Source organism: Carcharhinus amblyrhynchos, chromosome X (assembly GCF_965287045.1).
Source record: "Carcharhinus amblyrhynchos chromosome X, sCarAmb.v2.hapA, whole genome shotgun sequence".
Taxonomy (NCBI): Eukaryota; Metazoa; Chordata; class Chondrichthyes; order Carcharhiniformes; family Carcharhinidae; genus Carcharhinus; species Carcharhinus amblyrhynchos.
This window is the reverse complement of record NC_137359.1, coordinates 9,650,991-9,670,798: the sequence shown is the minus strand read 5'-3', so window position 1 is coordinate 9,670,798 and position 19,808 is coordinate 9,650,991. Positions and strand designations below refer to the sequence as shown.

Here is a 19,808-nt window from a genome sequence, read left to right as displayed (position 1 = left end):
TTTACAATGGAGAGAATTGACAGGAAACATGTACATAAGATTTAGACGATAGTATATAGATAAAGCTAAACCAAAACATAAATGTTGGTTGCATGCCAAAATCATCCATGCTGAATTTGAGTGGATATTAGATACTGAACTTTTCTGTTATATTTGATTTAATTTAATTCACAGTGGCTAACAATGTCATCTCCCATTCAGGAAATTGTTGCTGCTTCTCCAATACTATGGCCTGCTGCTTTCACTTATCTGTTTATACTTAATACTATTGTTGAGCATTGTCTGTGTTATTACAGTTACATATTTTGAACCAGGAGCAATGCCACAGAACATCAGACAGTAATTGCAATGGTATCTAACTGCCCCAGCATTTCTGCCTTTATTAACTTGTCTGGTAGATATTAGCACTCTTTGAAAAAGTAACATAATAAGTCAGGAATGCTAAAAAGCCATTCGGCCCATCGAGCACATTCCCTGCAAAGATATACCATGGATTCTTCCACCCCCTCAGATTTTTCTTCCTAACCCTCCCACATCAATCAAACTCAAGGATTAACATCCCAGTATCGCTCAAACCCATTCTCAACAGATATTTGGCAAGCATTTATACAGAATTACCAATATTGTTCTGCTCCCATTAAGGATAGCAAATTCAGAGAAGAGTAAGCAGCAGGGGTCATGGCCTTTGGAGGCCATTATGAAGAAAGAGTCAGACAACTGAGCAGGTTTTCTCTGGATAAAATGAAGAGTTGCGCTACAAATCATCTTTAGGACATTAAAAGATTCAGACAAGGTCAAAGTACAGAGGTTCACTTTCCTGGACAGTACACAGTTACATCAAAAATGGTTCCTGTTATCTGTTTTAAGGCCTCTTTTCATTCACTCCCATTTACTATTCGGTGTTGCTACTTGGCTACATTTTAAGTAATAATCTGAATCACCTACATTGTTTAATATTTGATGTGCATTGATGATGGCTGCTTGCATCCTGAAAACTGTCTTGTTTCCAGACTGTCAAACTTGAGTTGCGCTTATCTTCCATTTTCACACTAGAGATCAAACCTGTTGCTCTTCTCTGCATCTTTTCAAATGCATTTAAATGGTTTGCCAGCCATTCTAAACACAAAAGCCTGGAATTTCCTCGTGTGTAAACTTTCACTGTGCTTCCAATGAAACAGGATCAGAGGAAATTCCAGGCCAATATTCCCATGGAACTAATTTGTCTTGTTGTAGTATCACTTTGAGCACAGGTATGCTTCCACACTGCAGATATTGGAATACTAACTTCTGTGGAAGTTGAGACTGTGATATGTCAGAGGACAGAAACTGTATACTATTTCCAATTCTTTCTTTAAATGAAATATCCAAGACACTCCCTGGCACCATACCAGAAGGTTCGATCTCTAGCAATACTGCCCAAACTGAGAATTCAATGATCCACTCTGATTTTGTTTAAATATGGTGGTCGCTGTGTAACCACTGCTGTGTTGGAAATGAACTGCCTTCTCTCCACTCAAAAGACCACTTCATAAGATGAGCAGGAGTTCGCATAGTTATCAGACAAGAACTTCACTGGGACCCTAGTGTCAGCAACTCTGATTTAACATATTCCAGGAGGTTTTGTCACTAACAGCCCCAACCCCATACTGCTAAGCACACATACCCTGGTGCCACAGTACTATCCCCGGCCAACTAGAAATTGCGCACACTCTTCATTATCCAATTGCAACTCTACTGGGTCTTGATATGAGCAGAAGATGGAGGACAGTTACTTCCCAAACAGAGATTAAGGGGGAGAAATCCAATGGCCTGTCACTCTTCCTGACATTCCTAGTGATCAGTAGCAGCCTATTTTCCTCCTGCAGTTGGTGATATCGCCTGAATCCTGAGATTAGATTAGGAACGATAACAGAAGTTATCAGAGATAACAGAGTTATTGAGTCACGACCCAGAAGGAGGCTAAAAGGGAAAGCTGTAAATGCTGAAAATGCAAAGCCAGTATATGAAAAAGAAAGAGAAGTGGAACAAACTGAAACTGTTTTTTGTCTTGAGGTTTTATCTGCACACCTTTAATGCCATCACAATACATTAGGTGGCTAAAAATCAGCTTCAGTCACATAGGTGTTCCGGCATATCTTTGCTATAATTGTTGTTGAATCAGTAGTTGTTGTCTGGCAGATGCCAGGGGCAGCTGGCTAAGCTTAATAACTATTGTAAAATATATTGTTGTGTCATGGCTTATTCCCTTATTCCTTCCATGGCTGTTCCCTTATTCTTTACTGTCTGGCAGTTTGAAAGGAATAATGTAGGGAGGAGTTACATGATAAAGGGTAGACCTATTAAGAGTATAGAAATGCAGAGGGACCTGGGAGTGCAAGTGCACAAGTCTCTGAAGGTGGCAACTCAGGTGGAGAAGGTTGCGAAGAAAGCTTATGGAATGCTAGCCTTTATAGGAAGGGGTATAGAGTATAAGAGCTGGCGTCTAATGATACAGTTGTACAGAACGTTGGTTAGACCGCATTTGGAGTACTGCGTCCAGTTCTGGTCACTTTACTACCGGAAGGACGTGGAGACCCTGGGGAGAGTGCAGAGGAGGTTTACCAGGATGCTGCCTGGTATGGAAGGACTGGGTTATGAGGAAAGATTGGGTAAACTGGGGCTCTTTTCCTTAGAAAGATGGAGATTAAGGGGGGATCTGATGGAGGTGTATAAAATAATGAAGGGTATAGATAGAGTAAACAGTGGCAGGCTTTTTCCTAGATTGGAGACAAATATCACGAGGGGTCACGAGCTAAGGATGAGGGGGGAGAAGTATAATTTGGATACTAGAGGGAGGGTTTTCACACAGAGGGTCGTGGGGGTATGGAATGCACTACCAAGTAAGGTGATGGAGGCAGGCACGCTGGACTTGTTTAAGGTTTACTTAGATAGGCACATGACTGAAACAGGGATGGAGGGTTATAGGAGACGGTTTTAAATAAGGGTCAGAGCCTCGGGACGTTCCTGGAAATCTAATGCTACATGTGTTGATGTTTTGTCTCTTTTACTCCACAGGTGCAAGATCCACCTTGTTGTCTAACGAGGGGCATGCACACAGTGGGTCGTGCGTGGGCTGCTCTTGGATGTTTCGAGAGTTGCCTAGTACTTCGCGTCGTTTGTGTATGCTTAAAACTGGACCAGCAGATGGGCAACCACAACAGCTCAGTGACTATCACTGCTAGCTGTGCAGATACATGGATTTGGGCCAGTGTCTGTGGGAGTTTGTGCATTCTCCCTGTGGTTGCGTGGGGTTCCTCCGGGTGCTCCGGTTTCCTCCCACACCCCAAAGATGTGCTCTTAGGCTGATTGGTGTAACAAATTGTCCCTAAATTATTCTCCCCTGAATCTGGTTTCCAATGGGGTACCATAAGCATAGACACGGGTCAAGGGAGGTGTAGGAAAAATACATTGTTAAGATGGCGCCGCGGGCTCGTTGGGCCAAAGGGCCTGTTTCCTGTGCTGTGTTGTTCTTTGTAAGTCAGACTAGTCTGGTGGGGTGTACAACTATTCACAATTTTTGAGGGAAGCAGGAGCATGGGAGCAGGAATAAAACTGAACGGGCACAATACAATTTTGCTTATATGTCTGAGCAAAACACGCACTGGGATATAGGGGACTCAAGTAAACTATGAGACCAATTTGAATCATCAAGTCAAAAATATTGAGTATTAAACAGTCCACAATTGCTGAGTATGATGTCAGCTATATCAATAAAGGCAGAACAAGAGACATTTTGCATATTTTTGTAAATGCAATTAGGGGCCCAAAAACTATTTGAGAGCCCCTTTGTAAAATTGGACTCCCCTTATTGCATCCTATGCAAGGCCTATTGTGTTTAGGATAATGTGGTCTGTAGGCGGCCTGATTTGCAATCTTAACAGGGTTGCCACCAAAAGATAAACTTTTAAAAAATGTGGAGCCATAAAGTTAAGGAGTGCTCTTCCTGTGTCCTCTGCAGCGTTGAAGACTGTTCCTGGCAACCAGTCACATGAGGGCAACAGTAGATAGGCCACTTCTCGGCCTTTTGGCTAAGATCAAGTGTAGTATCGACATGCTGTGCTTGGTTGAAGTCATTGGGTTACATTTCAGCTTCATTTGAAGCAATTTTTAAAGCAGCATCTTGGTCTTTTGGCTAATATGCAAATGAGATCAAGCCTTGGAGGAGGAGCTATACCTACTCCAATCAGCTTGGATCATGTAGATCAAGCCCAAGACAGGAGGTGAGAGCCCTGTCTTGTCAGCTTGGATCAGGAATGTCTCAACTTGTTGAGACTCTGAATTGGACTTGATTTGACTAACTTGGAATAAAATTTTTTTAAAAAGTAGGTAGGCCTTTGGTCTAGCTGTTCTGCACAGGGATTGTTCCCTGCAACTGGTTCACATCAATTTCAAAGCCCAAGAATAAGAAAGAGATTGACTTTCCCCCACTCCTTACAGAAGAAAAACTGATGCTAAATGCTGGGGCCTGTTGATTGGTTGAGATTAGCTCAAATCAACCACTAGCTTCACTGGTGTGTATGGTCAAGTCCCATGCTTGAGAGCAGTAATTTCCCTCTGTACAATTTTTGAAAAGAGGTTGGTTAAGGCATTGGGAGAGCTCTTTCTAGTTGGAGAATTGCAGCAATTTTGAGAAGCTGTTCATTATCCCCAAATTATATTTCACAGACACCAATTAAAGCCCTGCTTTCCAAGAGGCAAACAACATTACAGCACTCACTGTCTGGCCTCACCGATGAAAAATGGCCACTTCAGTGACCAGGGGACTGAAGAGATGCCAACACCCAGGGACTGACCACTCCAGCATGAGTCAGCACCTTCAAAAGAGAAGAGTAATTGTGTGTAAAGATCCCACTGATAATGTTGCAGAAACATTGATGTAATGGAGGATAATTGTAGACTCCAGACAAACTGCTGGGACTCCCAGCAACATATAATTGTGTTTCTTCCCACGAAGGCGGAAACCACAGGCCCTCTTGCATGCTGTTTATTTTGTTCAGTCACTGCTAGTGATGGGCTAGTGTTGAATTGTAAAAAAAAGTGTCACTTTCACTTCATGGGGTTCTGCTTAAAATCGAAGGAAGCAGAACAGCAGCTGTGATGATCTGCAGTTAGCACCAGAGACTGCTCAAGAGTTTACTGCACTGTTCCTCACAGCTGTAATCAAGTAGCTGCCAGTCTCTCTGAATCTTTTTTATCTCTTAAAAGGTTTGGAGAGAGGAATTATTCCTGTCTCTCCTTTATGAATAATAAGTCACGTTTTTAAGTTACAAGTCAGACATGATCGTATTGAATGATGGAGTAGGCTCGAGGAGCTGAATGGCCTACTCCTGTTCCTATGTTCCCCTGACTGAGGATAGCCTGGTTCTTCACAGAATCACTGGGAAATTGCCACACACCATTTCTCTGCTCCTGGCCTCCACTCAGCTTGCAGCTAAGATAGGAAATGTGGGGGTCAAGTCTGTACTCCTTCGAGCTGGTGGTTGCATTGTGGAGAACACAATACAAATTCAATGATTTCTGAGTAAGAGATAAATTCCATTGCTTCACATGACCTGTATTAGTCACTGACCTGAGCCAATATCACTCCCACAGGTTCCCTCCTCCATCCATTTCAAAAGGAAGAAAAACAGTAAAGACAGGGAAATAAGAAGACTGGTCTGAACTGGTGGTTCAATACTGTTTTTTCCCTGTTGGGTGAGGAGTTTCCTCACACAAAGGCAACATTTTTGTCATCTGAGTCCAAAGCAGGAGATGCAGAATGCTGTTCTGTGGTCTGTGACCTCAGGAGGGACCCGCACCACCCCCCCCCCCCCGCCAATTCCTCAGACAATATGAGCTAACCTCACCTCCCTCACATAGTTTCACATCTTCAGTGTGAGGCTCTCTCACAACAAATGAAGTCACAAAGTGGCCCAACTCCTTTCTCTCCATCTGCCCTCCACCCCCAAAAAATGAAAGGTCACAAAATGATTCACCAAAATGGACAAAGGTTTGAAAAATGAACAATGCATAAGTGGAGGGAGACAAGAAAGTACTTCTTTGGTGAAGGACACGTGGAAGCCCATGACTCATGATTTCATTGTTGACAAGTTACTCAGTGAAATATTTTCCAGTCATAAATCGGAAAAAGAAACAAAAAAGGTTTGCAGATGCTGCAAATTTGAGCAGAAAGTACGACAAATACACAACGGATCACAAGGCAGCTACAAAGTGAAAAGATGGTTGAATGCTTTAGCTGCTGACCCTTCCCCTCAAACGTGAGCCTGTCTTTTGTTTCAGTTGCTGACTTCCTGCTGTGCATTTCCAGTACTTGCTGTCGTTTACACGACAATATCTAGAAATCTGTGCCAGCAGCACATTCCTTTTCAAAACGTATCCTGTTCCTTCCCTGACAGTGTTTCCCGCCCCCCACCCCTTCTCTCTTTGGTGCTGGAACAGTTAAACTCAAGTGAGACAGAGTTAGGGATTCAATTGGCAAAGGCTGTGAACACAAGATACATGAAGTTCATATGTGCATGTTAGAAAAAGGAGGAAGACTGGTTGTAAATGGTGGCTCAGTCGTCCCTGTGCCTACTACAACACCTTGGTGGCGGTGACTAAATAAGTATCCCAGTGACTGAAGATTGTATACCTTAACAACACAAATGGACTCAATTTCAAGATACAGTGCTCCTATTTTCCTGATGAGACATTTCTAAATATTCCTCTTTGCTGCATGAGTTGGCACTGTTTATTTTACAGTACATTTTCTGCACAGCGAATATATTACACATATGAGCACCAAAAATGTATAAAAATGATGAAAATATTGCCCCAGTTTATTTATCAACATTGTCAGGTTACTGCAGGCAAAGATCCGCAACTCAAAATGGAAACTGAGCTTGCCTACGTAACAATACTTTGGTTCATTCCATGTAAAGCACCATTGAGATGTTTCTCAGATATAATGGGGTGCTGTATAAAACACAATTCTGTCTTTCTGCTACTAATATCACTTACCATTTCCTCTCACAAATACCATTTCTCTCAGACACATTCCTTCTCCTTGCTGTTTCAGCATTGTATCCTGCGGTATCCACTATGTTCCTCTACAGCTTTCGGACATTTAGCTTCTTTTCTCCTAGATATTATAAACTCCCTCCCTCACCAGGCCTCTAACTATGCACGCCCTCTTATTCCCTGACCAGGTCTCTGACGATACACTCTCTCTTATTTCCAGACCTGGTCTCTGACTATACGCTCCCTCTTATTCCCAGACCAGGCCTCTGACTACACGCTCCCTCTTATTCCCAGACCAGGTCTCTGACTACACGCTCCCTCTTATTCCCAGACCAGGTCTCTGACGATACGCTCCCTCTTATTCCCAGACCAGGCCTCTGACTACACGCTCCCTCTTATTCCCAGACCATTCCTCTGACGATACGCTCCCTCTTATTCGCAGACCAGGTTTCTGATCATCCTCTCCCTCTGATTCCCTGACCAGGTCTCTGACTATACGCTCCCTCTTATTCCCAGACCAGGCCTCTGACTACACGCTCCCTCTTATTCCCAGACCAGGCCTCTGACTACACGCTCCCTCTTATTCCCAGACCATTCCTCTGACTGTACGCTCCCTCTTATTCCCAGACCATTCCTCTGACTGTACGCTCCCTCTTATTCCCAGACCATTCCTCTGACTACATGCTCCCTCTTATTCCCAGACCAGGCCTCTGACTACACGCTCCCTCTTATTCCCAGACCAGGCCTCTGACTACACGCTCCCTCTTATTCCCAGACCAAGCTTCTGACTGTACGCTCCCTCTTAATCCCAGATCAGGTCTCTGACTATCCTCTCCCTCTCATTCTCTGACCAGGTCTCTGACTATACACTCCCTCTTATTCCCAGACCAGGTCTCTGACTATACACTCCCTCTTATTCCCAGACCAGGTCTCTGACTATACACTCCCTCTTATTCCCAGACCAGGCCTCTGACTATCCGCTACCTCTTATTCCCAGACCAGGTCTCTGACTGTACGCTCTCTCTTATTCCCAGACCAGGTCTCTGACTATATGCTCCCTCTTATTCCCAGACCATTCCTCTGACGATACGCTTCCTCTTATTCCCTGACCAGGTCTCTGACTATACGCTCCCTCTTATTCCAGGAGCAGGCCTCTGATTTACGCTCCCTCTTATTCCCAGACCAGGTCTCTGACTGTACGCTCCCTCTCAGTCTCTGACCAGGTCTCTGACTATACGCTCCCTCTTATACCCAGACCAGGCGTCTGACTATACGCTGCCTCTTATTCCCTGACCAGGTCTCTGACGATACGCTCCCTCTTATTCCCAGACCAGGTCTCTGACTATACATCCGTCTTATTCCCTGACCAGGTCTCTATACGCTCCCTCTGACGGTCAGGGAACAACAGGGAGCGTATAGTCAGAGGTCTGGTCTGGGAATAAGAGGGAGCGTATAGTCAGAGACCTGGTCAGGGAACAAAGGTCTCTGACGATACGCTCCCTCTTATTCCCAGACCATTCCTCTGACTACACACTCCCTCTTATTCCCAGACCATTCCTCTGACGATACGCTCCCTCTTATTCCCAGACCATTCCTCTGACTGTACGCTCCCTCTTATTCCCAGACCATTCCTCTGACTACACGCTCCCTCTTATTCCCAGACCAGGTCTCTGACTATACGCTCCCTGTTATTCCCAGACCAGGTCTCTGACTACACGCTCCCTCTTATTCCCAGACCAGGTCTCTGACTACACGCTCCCTCTTATTCCCAGACCAGGTCTCTGACTACACGCTCCCTCTTATTCCCAGACCAGACCACTGACTATACGCTCCCTCTTATTCCCAGACCAAGCCACTGACTGTATGCTCCCTCTTATTCGCTGAGCAGGTCTCTGACTACTGGCTCCCTGCTATTATCTGACCAGGTCTCTGACTATACGCTCCCTCTGATTCCCAGACCAGGTCTCTGACTATCCTCTCCCTCTTATTCCCAGACCAAGCTTCTGACTATACGCTCCTTCTTATTCCCAGACAAGGTCTCTGACTCTACGGTCCCTTTTATTCCCAGACCAGGTCTCTGACTGTTCGCTCACTCTCAGTCTCTGACCAGGTCTGACTGTACGCTCACTCTCAGTCTCTGACCAGGTCTGACTGTACGCTCACTCTCAGTCTCTGACCAGGTCTGACTGTACGCTCACTCTCAGTCTCTGACCAGGTCTGACTGTACGCTCACTCTCAGTCTCTGACCAGGTCTGACTGTACGCTCACTCTCAGTCTCTAACCAGGTCTCTGACTGTACTCTCCCTCTTATTCCCTGACCAGGTCTCTGACTATACGCTCCCTCTTATTCCCTGACCAGGTCTCTGACTATCCTCTCCCTCTTATTCCCTGACCAGGTCTCTGACTATCCTCTCCCTCTTATTCCCTGACCAGGTCTCTGACTATACGCTCCCTCTTATTCCCTGACCAGGTCTCTGACTGTACTCTCCCTCTTATTCCCTGACCAGGTCTCTGACTATCCTCTCCCTCTTATTCCCTGACCAGGTCTCTGACTATACGCTCCCTCTTATTCCCTGACCAGGTCTCTGACTATCCTCTCCCTCTTATACCCAGACCAGGCCTCTGAATATACACTCTCTCTTATTCCGTGACCGGGTCTCTGACTGTACGCTCCCACTTATTCCCAGACTAGGTCTCTGACTATACGCTCCCTCTTATTCCCAGACCATGTCTCTGACTATCCGCTACCTCTTATTCCCAGACCATGTCTCTGACTATCCGCTACCTCTTATTCCCAGACCAGGTCTCTGACTATACGCTCCCTCTTATTCCCAGACCAGGTCTCTGACTACACGCTCCCTCTTATTCCCAGACCAGGTCTCTGACTATACGCTCCCTCTTATACCCAGACCAGGCCTCTGACTATACGCTCCCTCTTATACCCAGACCAGGCCTCTGACTATACGCTCCCTCTTATACCCAGACCAGGCCTCTGACTATACGCTCCCTCTTATTCCCAGACCAGGCCTCTGACTATCCTCTCCCTCTCATTCTCTGACCATGTCTCTGACTATACGCTCCCTCTTATTCCCTGACCAGGTCTCTGACTATCCTCTCCCTCTTATTCTCTGACCAGATCTCTGACTATCCTCTCCCTCTCATTCTCGGACCAGGTCTCTGACTATCAGCTCCCTCTTATGCCCTGACCAGGTCTCTGACTATATGTTCCATTTTATTCCCAGACAACACCCCTGAGTATACGCTCCCTCTTATTCCATATTCAGGTCTCTGACTGTACACTACCTCTTATTCCGTCTCCAACCAGCTCTCTGACTCCCTTTAGGTGTAGATATCAAATTGCGGATGGAATGGTTTAAAAATCACACAAAATATAGACATTTCAAAGGTGGCAACAGAATGGCAGGAGTAACTGTTGAATCTTGCTTCCACAGGGAGCGGTTGAAGCCAATAGTATTGATGCACATGAGAGGAAGCTTGACAAGAAATGAGGGAGAAGGGAATCAAGGACTATGATCGTATATTTAAATCAGGAAAGATGGCTGGAAAATCAAGTAGTGCATGAACACTAGCATGGGCTGCTTGGCGCAAATAATCCCTCTCTGTGCTGTATGTCATATTTTATCTAACGGAAGATGCTATTGAAAAATCACAATGGTGAAGTATGTAGCTATAATAGAAGCCAGGCCCTTTTCTTTCTATACCTGCAAACAAAGCTGTAGGGGTGGGGGAATGGGAACCTCCCGATCCAGCAATATTGTCATTCTTACATCTGATCTATTTTTACATAAAGGGAATAGATTCCCATTCTGTTTCAACTTTGCAAGTTGTTAAAATTCAACTAGAATCGTTGTCCTTTATAGTACTTTGAGAACTGACTGCAGTCACTCTGTGTTCCTTGGTGGTATTATTTTCCATCCAATAGAATTTTGACTTTTTTGAATGAGGACACAAACAAATACAGCTTGTTTCTCCACTGAAATTCAGTTCAAATTGACTTATCGCTGCCATAGAGCAGTCAGACCAATAAGCAGAACAAGAAGCAACATGCAACACTGCTAGTGTTGAAAACCTACCGAGTTCCTCACCAGTTAACTGCACAGCAGTTTGGGACACTCAGCACAGGGCATGTCCGAGTAAAGTGCTGAGATTTTGTCCGCTGCATTTGCACATTACCTCGGGGTACCCCTGTAGATGGACAATGTTCATGCAGGCACCCGCCCGTAACCCCCATCCCCAAATTCTGCCCCACTATTCCATCGTTGCCCTTATCATAAGAGCATAAGAACATAAGAAATAGGAGCAGGAGTAGGCCATCTAGCCCTTCGAGCCTGCCCCGCCATTCAATAAGATCATGGCTGATCTGTCGTGGCTCAGTTCCACTTTCCCGCCCTCTCCCCATAACCCTTAATCCCCTCTCTTATCAAAAACCCATCAACCCGCGTCTTAAAAATATTTAGCGAGGCAGCCTCCACCACTTCAACGGGCAGAGAATTCCAGAGATTCACCACCCTTTGAGTGAAGAAGTTCCTCCTCAACTCCGTTCTAAACCGCCCCCTCTTTATCTTGAGGCTGTGCCCCCTAGTCCTACTGTCTTTTTTGAGCGGGAAGAGTCTCTCCACCTCTATCCTATCCATCCCATTCATCATCTTATACGTCTCAATGAGATCTCCCCTCATTCTTCTAAACTCTAACGAGTACAAGCCTAGTTTATTCAGCCTCTCCTCATAGTTCAACCCCCTCAACTCCGGTATCAGCCTAGTAAACCTCCTCTGCACTCCCTCCAAGGCCAAAATATCTTTGCGCAGGTGCAGCGCCCAAAACTGCACACAGTACTCCAGCTGCGGCCTCACCAATGCCCTATACAGCTGCAGCAAGACCTCCCTACTTTTATATTCAATCCCCCTCACTATGAAGGCCAGCATCCCATTCGCCTTCCTGACCACCTGCTGCACCTGCAAGCTGGGTTTTTGCGACTCATGCATAAGGACCCCGAGGTCCCTCTGCACCGTCGCCTGCTGCAGTTTTTTGCCACGTAAGTAATAGTCCTTCCTACCATTATTCCTACCAAAGTGGACCACCTCACACTTGCCAACATTAAATTCCATTTGCCATTTCCTGGCCCATTCGCCCAGCCTATCTAGATCCTTCTGCAGACTCTCCACACCCTCTGCGCAATTTGCCGTTCCCCCAATCTTGGTGTCATCAGCAAATTTCGACACCCTACACTCGGTTCCCTCCTCCAGATCATCTATATAAATGGTAAAAAGCTGAGGCCCCAGCACCGACCCCTGGGGCACTCCACTAGTCACCATCCGCCAATCCGAATAGCACCCGTTGACCCCCACTCTCTGCCTCCTATTTGACAACCAATCCTCTATCCACGCTAACACCCTACCCCCAACTCCATGTCCCCTGACCTTCTGCAATAACCTCTTGTGAGGTACCTTGTCAAACGCCTTCTGAAAATCTAGAAAGACCACATCCACCGGCTCTCCTCTATCCACCGCCCTAGACACATCCTCATAGAACTCTAGTAAATTTGTCAGACACGACTTCCCTTTAATGAAACCGTGCTGCGTCTGCTCTATCAAGCAATTCCCTTCAAGATGCCTCGCAATTTCTTCCTTAATGACGGATTCTAACATTTTACCTACCACAGACGTTAAACTAACTGGCCTATAATTCCCCGCCTTTTGCCTGGCACCCTTCTTAGACAACGGCGTAACATTAGCCGTTTTCCAATCTTCCGGCACTTCCCCGGAATCCAGCGACGTCTGGAAAATAACCACCAAGGCATCCACTATCACCTCCGCCATTTCTTTCAGAACCCTCGGATGCATTCCATCCGGTCCTGGGGACTTGTCCACAATCAGCCCCTCCAGTCTGTCGAGCACTGCCTCTCTAGTAACAAGAAGGGTAGGAGAAACTATGAAGCTGGGCTAGCGCTTAATATAAAAAAGGATAGCAAGAGTTTTTATAAATATATAAAAAGGAAGAGGCTGGCTAGGGTGAACGTTGGTCCTTTAGAGGATGAGAAAGGGGACCTAGTGGTAGGGGATGGGGATATGGCTAAGGTATTGAATAACTTTTTTGTTTCTGTCTTCACAGAGGACGACGTGAATAATTTGCCGGGTGTTAGCGATGGAAAGATGGTAGGACTGGAGGGTCTTAATGACATTACTGTTACTGAGGTGGAGAGACTCTTCCCGCTCAAAAAAGACAGTAGGACTAGGGGGCACAGCCTCAAGATAAAGGGGGGGTAGTTTAGAACGGAGTTGAGGAGGAACTTCTTCACTCAAAGGGTGGTAAATCTCTGGAATTCTCTGCCCATTGAAGTGGTGGAGGCTGCCTCGCTAAATATTTTTAAGACGCGGGTTGATGGGTTTTTGATAAGAGAGGGGATTAAGGGTTATGGGGAGAGGGCAGGAATGTGGAACTGAGCCACGACAGATCAGCCATGATCTTACTGAATGGCGGGGCAGGCTCGAAGGGCTAGATGGCCTACTCCTGCTCCTATTTCTTATGTTCTTATGTTCTTATGTTCTTTATCAACTTCTTTGTCAATCTTTGTTGACATTTAAACCTCAGGGAATCTATACAGGGAATCTGTACAGGGAATCTATAATGTTTGCTGTCATAACATAATACTGTTTAAACACCAAGGTTTATTTCCCTGTTGCCTAATGTATTTCTTTTTCAAATATAGATATCGCAGTGATATAAACAGTCTTTATGTTCTGTCAGTCGCCCCTCACACGAACATATAAAATGAAAATGTAATTCAGTTTGTATTTGCTCTGAAAGACTCTGGCAATTTTTGAGTATATTGGCTGGCAGAAGAATGTGGGTAAAGGGCTTAAACCTTGGCCTCAATCTTCCTTCGACCTCTGACAAGACAATAATTAGAGAATGAATTAAAGGGGAGGCTAGAACATTTTCTTTACACAGAGCACAGTTGGGGTGTGGAATTCTCTGCCAAACTGTTGTTAACATGGAGTCCATAAATAGTTTTTTTGTAAAGACAGATGTTTGAAAAAAGACTATTAATGGGTATGAGGGGGTGAGCAGGAGAGAGGAATTTGATTAATTGGCTCATGTGGGGAAAACATTGGCAAAGATTTATTGGGCTGAATGGCTTATTTCTATGCTGTGTCATTCTGTGATAATCATTGTCTTTCCCATGATGTAGCAAAAATTAGAACCTATCATGTTGGAATTATGGGCATGAATCCATGCCCAAACAGCACATGGCACCAATGTGCTACAGTGCCCAGCACATCCAAGTTTGAATCTCGAGCTACTTGTTGGTGACAATACTCAAAGTGATTTAAAAACTTGACGTAGGGAGGTTTACATCCCCAGCTTCTGTTATTTTTGGCACAGTGCAACATGCCTATGGCCTGCTTAACAATCAAATTACAGATCACTAACAGCAGCCCCAAACATACAACAGAAAACCCTGAAGCAAAAAGGGAAATGGATTAATTCCCATTTTTACAGTTTTACTCCAGTATGCATAGAGTAAATAACAGCACACTTGTACTCCCCTGTACCTTACTATGGTGTGGTACTAAGCTATACAGTGTAGAAAGGTTCTGCTATTGTCCTGTACTGAATTAACTGATCTCAGTTGAAACAATAACAATAGTCCACATTTAGCATCAGCAGCCAAGGACTAAGGGATTGGGGGAACCATCCAGGTTTCCCACTTCTGATTGTGATCTGATCCTGCTGGAAAGTCCATTTTGTGTATGTTATATCTGGACAATATTGTGCTTGGCTGTGATTGCTTTCATTATTGAACAGCTTGCTGTAACCCCTTTCTCCTCCCAATCTTCTGAAAGGAAGACCTAAGCCATGCAAATCAGAAGTATGAAGATTGATTCTCGGCCAATTCTGAGTTAGCTGATCTCAGCCAATGTAGCAAATGGGGCTTTCCAATTCGGATCGATATGCCCTGGGCTAGAGAGAGGCAAATCAGCCCCACTCTCATTCCTGATTGACATCCAATGACTCCTGCTGCAAAACATGTCTGTGTGGCTATTGAATGAGAACACAAACAAACTTGATTGTAAACTAGTTGTGATTCTCCCCATGGTCAAACAACTCTTATATGCTCACAAATAAATAGCTGAACAAGCTACTAGAGTGTGCTCAGCATGATCAGCACCTTCAAGTGAAAAGTGGAGAAAGGAAAATAAAACAACAACAATATGCATTTATATAACACCTTTGGTATGATAAAACACCTGAAAGTGCTTCACAGAAGCATTATAAAACAAAATAAGACACCAAACCACGTAAGGAGATATTAAGACAGGTGATCAAAAGCTTGGAGAAAGAGGAACATTTCCAGGGGCATCTTAAAGGAGGAGAGAAGTTTAGAGACGTGGAGAGGTTTAAGGAGGGAATTCCAGAGCTTAGGGGTCCAGACAGCTGAAGGCACAGCCACCAATGGTGGAGTGATGAAAAGTAGGGATGCTCAAGAGGCTAGAATTAAATGAGCAAGAGATTGCAAAGGATTGTAAGGCTTAAATAGGTTACAGAGATACGGAGGGGGTGAGGCCTTGGTGAAATTTGAAAACAAAGGTGAGAATTTTAAAATCAAGGTGTTGTTTAACCAAAAGTTAAAATGAGTCAGCGAAAACAGTGGTGATAAGTGAATGGGACTTAGTGCAAGTTCGGGTTTACAAAGGGTAGAATGTGGGAGGCCAGCCAGGAGTGAAGTAGAATAGTTATATTTAGAGGTAACAAAGGCATGGATGAGGGTTTCAGCAGCAAAGAGCAGAGGCAATGGCAGAGTTGAGCAATGTCAGAGGTGGAAATGGGCAGTCTTAATGATGGCGCAGATATGTGGTTAAATATGATACCAAGGTTGCAAACAGTCTGGCTCAGCCTCAGACAGTTGCCAGGGAGAAGAATAGAGTCAGTGGCTCGGGAACAAAGTTCATGACAGGGACCAAAGACAATGCTTTGAGTCTTCCTAATATTTAAATGAAATTTAGTTCCATTTAAAAAGTTAGATAAGAATTAAGTTTGATCCTTGGCCAAGTACAAATATGAAGCATGATCCAGCACTCTGTGAAATCATGCTGACACAGTGCGCATTGAAGACAGGGCTGTTGGAAGAACCTCCAGATAGATTTCGCTGCTATAAGAGCCCGGGGAAACCAGCTCTGAAATACTAGTTCACTAGCTGCCATAATGACTGCAGGAATTATTTCACACAGATAGTGTATCTGCAACAGTACAAACTTCCATAATGTACTTTTAAAAAATCGTATATTCAGAAGTTTACAAGAATGTCAAGACAGACAGAGTTGGCAATGCAATGATGCCCACCAACCAAATGATTGCTTATTCTTACAGTTTTGAACCTAAGACAGCAACTCAGAGACTACTTCATCTTACTTTCTGCGCTCTTGCTCCCCTTTTCTCTGTTCTTGCGAATACTTGGGACTTCTGCCGGGATCCAGTAGCCCCCCAATACCTCACCCACAGGGCAGTGCTCAGCAGCTGGCTCAGTCAGAGGCAGCATTGTGGCCACGCCCAATCTTGTCACCACACAAAGGGGTCTCAACATGATGATCGGAAACCCCCTCCCCCACTGTTGATGATGTCAGTTGTAGCCAAACACATAAGATTTGGCAAACTCAATGCAAACCAGGTTTAGAAACTGGAACCATCTGATGTGTCAGGCTCCATTTTTGCCAACAGGGCTATCAATGAAAGTTACAGCGCTCCTGAAAGGCATGTTTTGCACGTCTTTAATTCTAGGTGTTTGCTGTCAAAAAAACACAGAAATACAGAATAAAATGACACCTGAACACTGTGAAAGTGTATCAATACTGAGTCGTGTTGTTTTTTTGGCAGGGAAAAACAGGGAAAGGTTAGATTCCATTAGATTATATGTTATTCCATGTCTACAGATTAAATCCCAGTTACATTTTGTATCATGCGATCAGAAAAAGTGTGCCACGAAGAAGGCCATTCAGTCCACTGAGTCTGTGCTGCTGCTGCCTCTTCAATTGGAACTATGTACTCTTATTTAATCTCCTTGTTCTTTCCTCTTGCCCTTCTGGGCTCTCTTTTTTCAAATATTTAGCCAATTTCCTTTCAAATATACGTGCTGCAGTAGTCACTGGTGATAAAGAATTCCATGTGCTGACAACTTTTTCTGTGAAATTAAATTGTTTTAACTTTCCTCTTTATTCTTTAGGTGACAATCCTGAATCTGTGGCTCCTTCTTTACTGAATCACCAACCAATAGAAAGTCTCGCTGATATTCTTTCCTCTCTCAAAGCCTTTCAAAAGCTTTCTGCCTTAGGCAGATATGCATTGAGTTAGTCTGAGGACCCACCTGTCTCCCCCGCCCCCTCATAACAATAATAGTTTGTGATTTGTATAAACACTCAAACTATGTTTGATATGATGCCAGGCATCAGCTGACATTTTACCAAAAAAAAGGCTCCAGTGTAAAAGCTTGTTACAGAGGATTTCATTTGACATTAAGAGGCAATGTCGCAGCAAAACATGTCAAGAGGGGGGCTGACAGTGTGCACAGTCACTTTCAACATGTTTTAACTTTCATTCACTACCCGGATCGACCCAGTCAGGGAGGGGGGCGAAAAAAAAGCAACGCAGAACATCCCAAGCTACACATCCCGACCTCAAAAAAACACACATAATCAGAACATCCATTTGTATGAGGGTGCTACCCAAGAAACTGATACATTGAATCGAAAAGCCGCTTTCCATTTTCGTCCCCCGTCAGTGTTATTACAAGCAGCGCCGGTTTAAATAAAAGACGCAGTCCTGCACCCAGTGAGCAGTAGAGCCTGGGCACATGCAGGGATTGAAATCGCTCAGAATGAATAATGCCGCACAACAGACTGAAATTAAACTACATGGGGAAAAATAATTAAGGGGAGGGTTTTCTCTTCTCTGCTGTCGCCACTGTTACATTTATTTAGACGCGCCACCTTTAGTTAAAAGGATTGGGAAGAGACTGACCGATGATCTCCTGCAGCTCGTAGGCATCTCTTGCATTTGGCCATTGGGACCCGGCTAGCAGCTCCTCCGCCATGACGCTGTGAGTCACAATGCGGCGAGAGTGAGAACCCGGCAGGCTGCTGAAGAGAGAGAGCGCTCAGCAACTTTATACACACAGCCACACACACACAGCACATACACCTCAGAGCACAAGAGGGACAGGCACAGTATAACTGACAGCTTTGTTTTACGCACACACACACACACACACCTCAGAATACAAGCGAGTCAGGCATGAGTGGTCATGTTGTGATGGGGATATATGAATTTTCTGTTATTTGTACCATAGCAACACTGGCTGAGTGAGAGGAACGCGTCTCAGCCATTCTGAGCTAGGTTTCTCAGTCTGTGGAAGGGGATTTGAACCGTTGGACATCTGACCCAGGGCAGGAGTTACTCCAGGGCTAGGCAGAGGATTGAAGTCCATTGGCAGGGAAATTCTCTTCTGCTGGTGCAATTGGTGCTACCCTGCTGCCTCTGGCACCATAAGGGGTAGAAATTTATCTCAGGCAGTGGTGCAAACACAGGTGGTATTGCGCCAACCACCTATTATTCAGTATTATTGCAGTCGATGAAATTAAATATCAGGCACCGTGTAAATGGGCAGCTAGTCCCACAGTGCCCATTTTGCATCACCACTCAAGAAGAATTTTTACCCTGAAGTCCCTCCCCTGCCCCACAACTCACCTACAAGGGGTCACAATCACTGCAAGAATCCATCAAAACCCTGACTCTAGGGGAGGTGGGGTTCCCATCCACAAGTGGCAGATAGCCAATTCAGCCTGCTAATGGCTGGCGACTTAAACCCAATTGTTGGAGGCTGACTGGGATTTTCCATTGACTGCGATAGTACTGAATAAGGGTGGTTGACTCGGATTTTCCAATCAGTCTGGAGGTTCCCACAGGCAGCGGGGTGCAGTACATCTGCCGGGGGTGGTCTCTCAGTAGTAGGCAGGGCATGAGGGGCTAGGATAGCTGAGATATGCCTTGCCTACCTGCCTGGGTTCAGCTGCAGGCATAGACCATCCAATGGAGGGATTCTGCCTTGCCCCCACCCCCAACTCCCCATCTTAGTCCCATTCACCTGCCTTTTCCCCATAACCCTGCAATATTTTCCTTTTCAATTATACAAGCAATTTCCTTTTGAAAGTTACTATTGGATCTGCCTCCAACACCTTTTCAGGCAGTGCATTCCAGATTGCAACAATTCCTTTCAGTTTATTCCTTGTATTTCCACTGACTATTTTACCAATTACCTTCAATCTGTGTCCTCTGGGGAGCAATCTTCCTGCCTGCGGAAACAACTTCTCCCTCTCTACGCTCTTCTACAGTATTCAGAAAAAGAAGGAGCAGTATTGGCCTCTTGAAAACTGATAATGGTGATATTGTAAATGAGGAAGTGGCAAACATGTTGAATAATTACTTTGTATTAGCAGAGAAAAAGGATTCGGCTGCCAGAACATCCCAAGGGGGAAAAAAACTGAATTAGGGATAAGGACTCACCAAAATTAAAGTAAGCAAAATAACAGTAAGGAAGAAAATAATGACACTAAAGAGTGACAAATCCCCAGAACCAGATGATTTCTGTCCCAGAATTTTATAGGAAGTAGGTTAGAAATTACTGATGCCCAAATTATTATCTTCTGAAGTTCTCTCGATTTCTGAACCATTACTTCAGATTGGAAAATTGAGTATGT

At 44.8% G+C, this 19,808-nt stretch overlaps 1 protein-coding gene and 1 non-coding gene across 2 annotated transcripts in view; one reads left to right on the top strand and one right to left on the bottom strand.

Annotated features, from left to right (window-relative positions):
* The window catches only part of LOC145362038 (STE20/SPS1-related proline-alanine-rich protein kinase-like), a 90,583-nt gene that overhangs the window by 49,603 nt on the left and 21,172 nt on the right, over positions 1-19,808 (bottom strand). The window contains exon 4 of the mRNA XM_080218075.1: positions 18,073-18,188. Coding sequence (XP_080074201.1) covers positions 18,073-18,145 — 73 coding nt within the window. The 5' untranslated portion in view covers positions 18,146-18,188. The remainder of the gene's footprint in view (positions 1-18,072; positions 18,189-19,808) is intronic.
* LOC145362073 (U2 spliceosomal RNA) lies at positions 4,048-4,229 on the top strand. Its single transcript, XR_013889926.1, has one exon. It is a non-coding gene; the product is annotated as a U2 spliceosomal RNA (small nuclear RNA).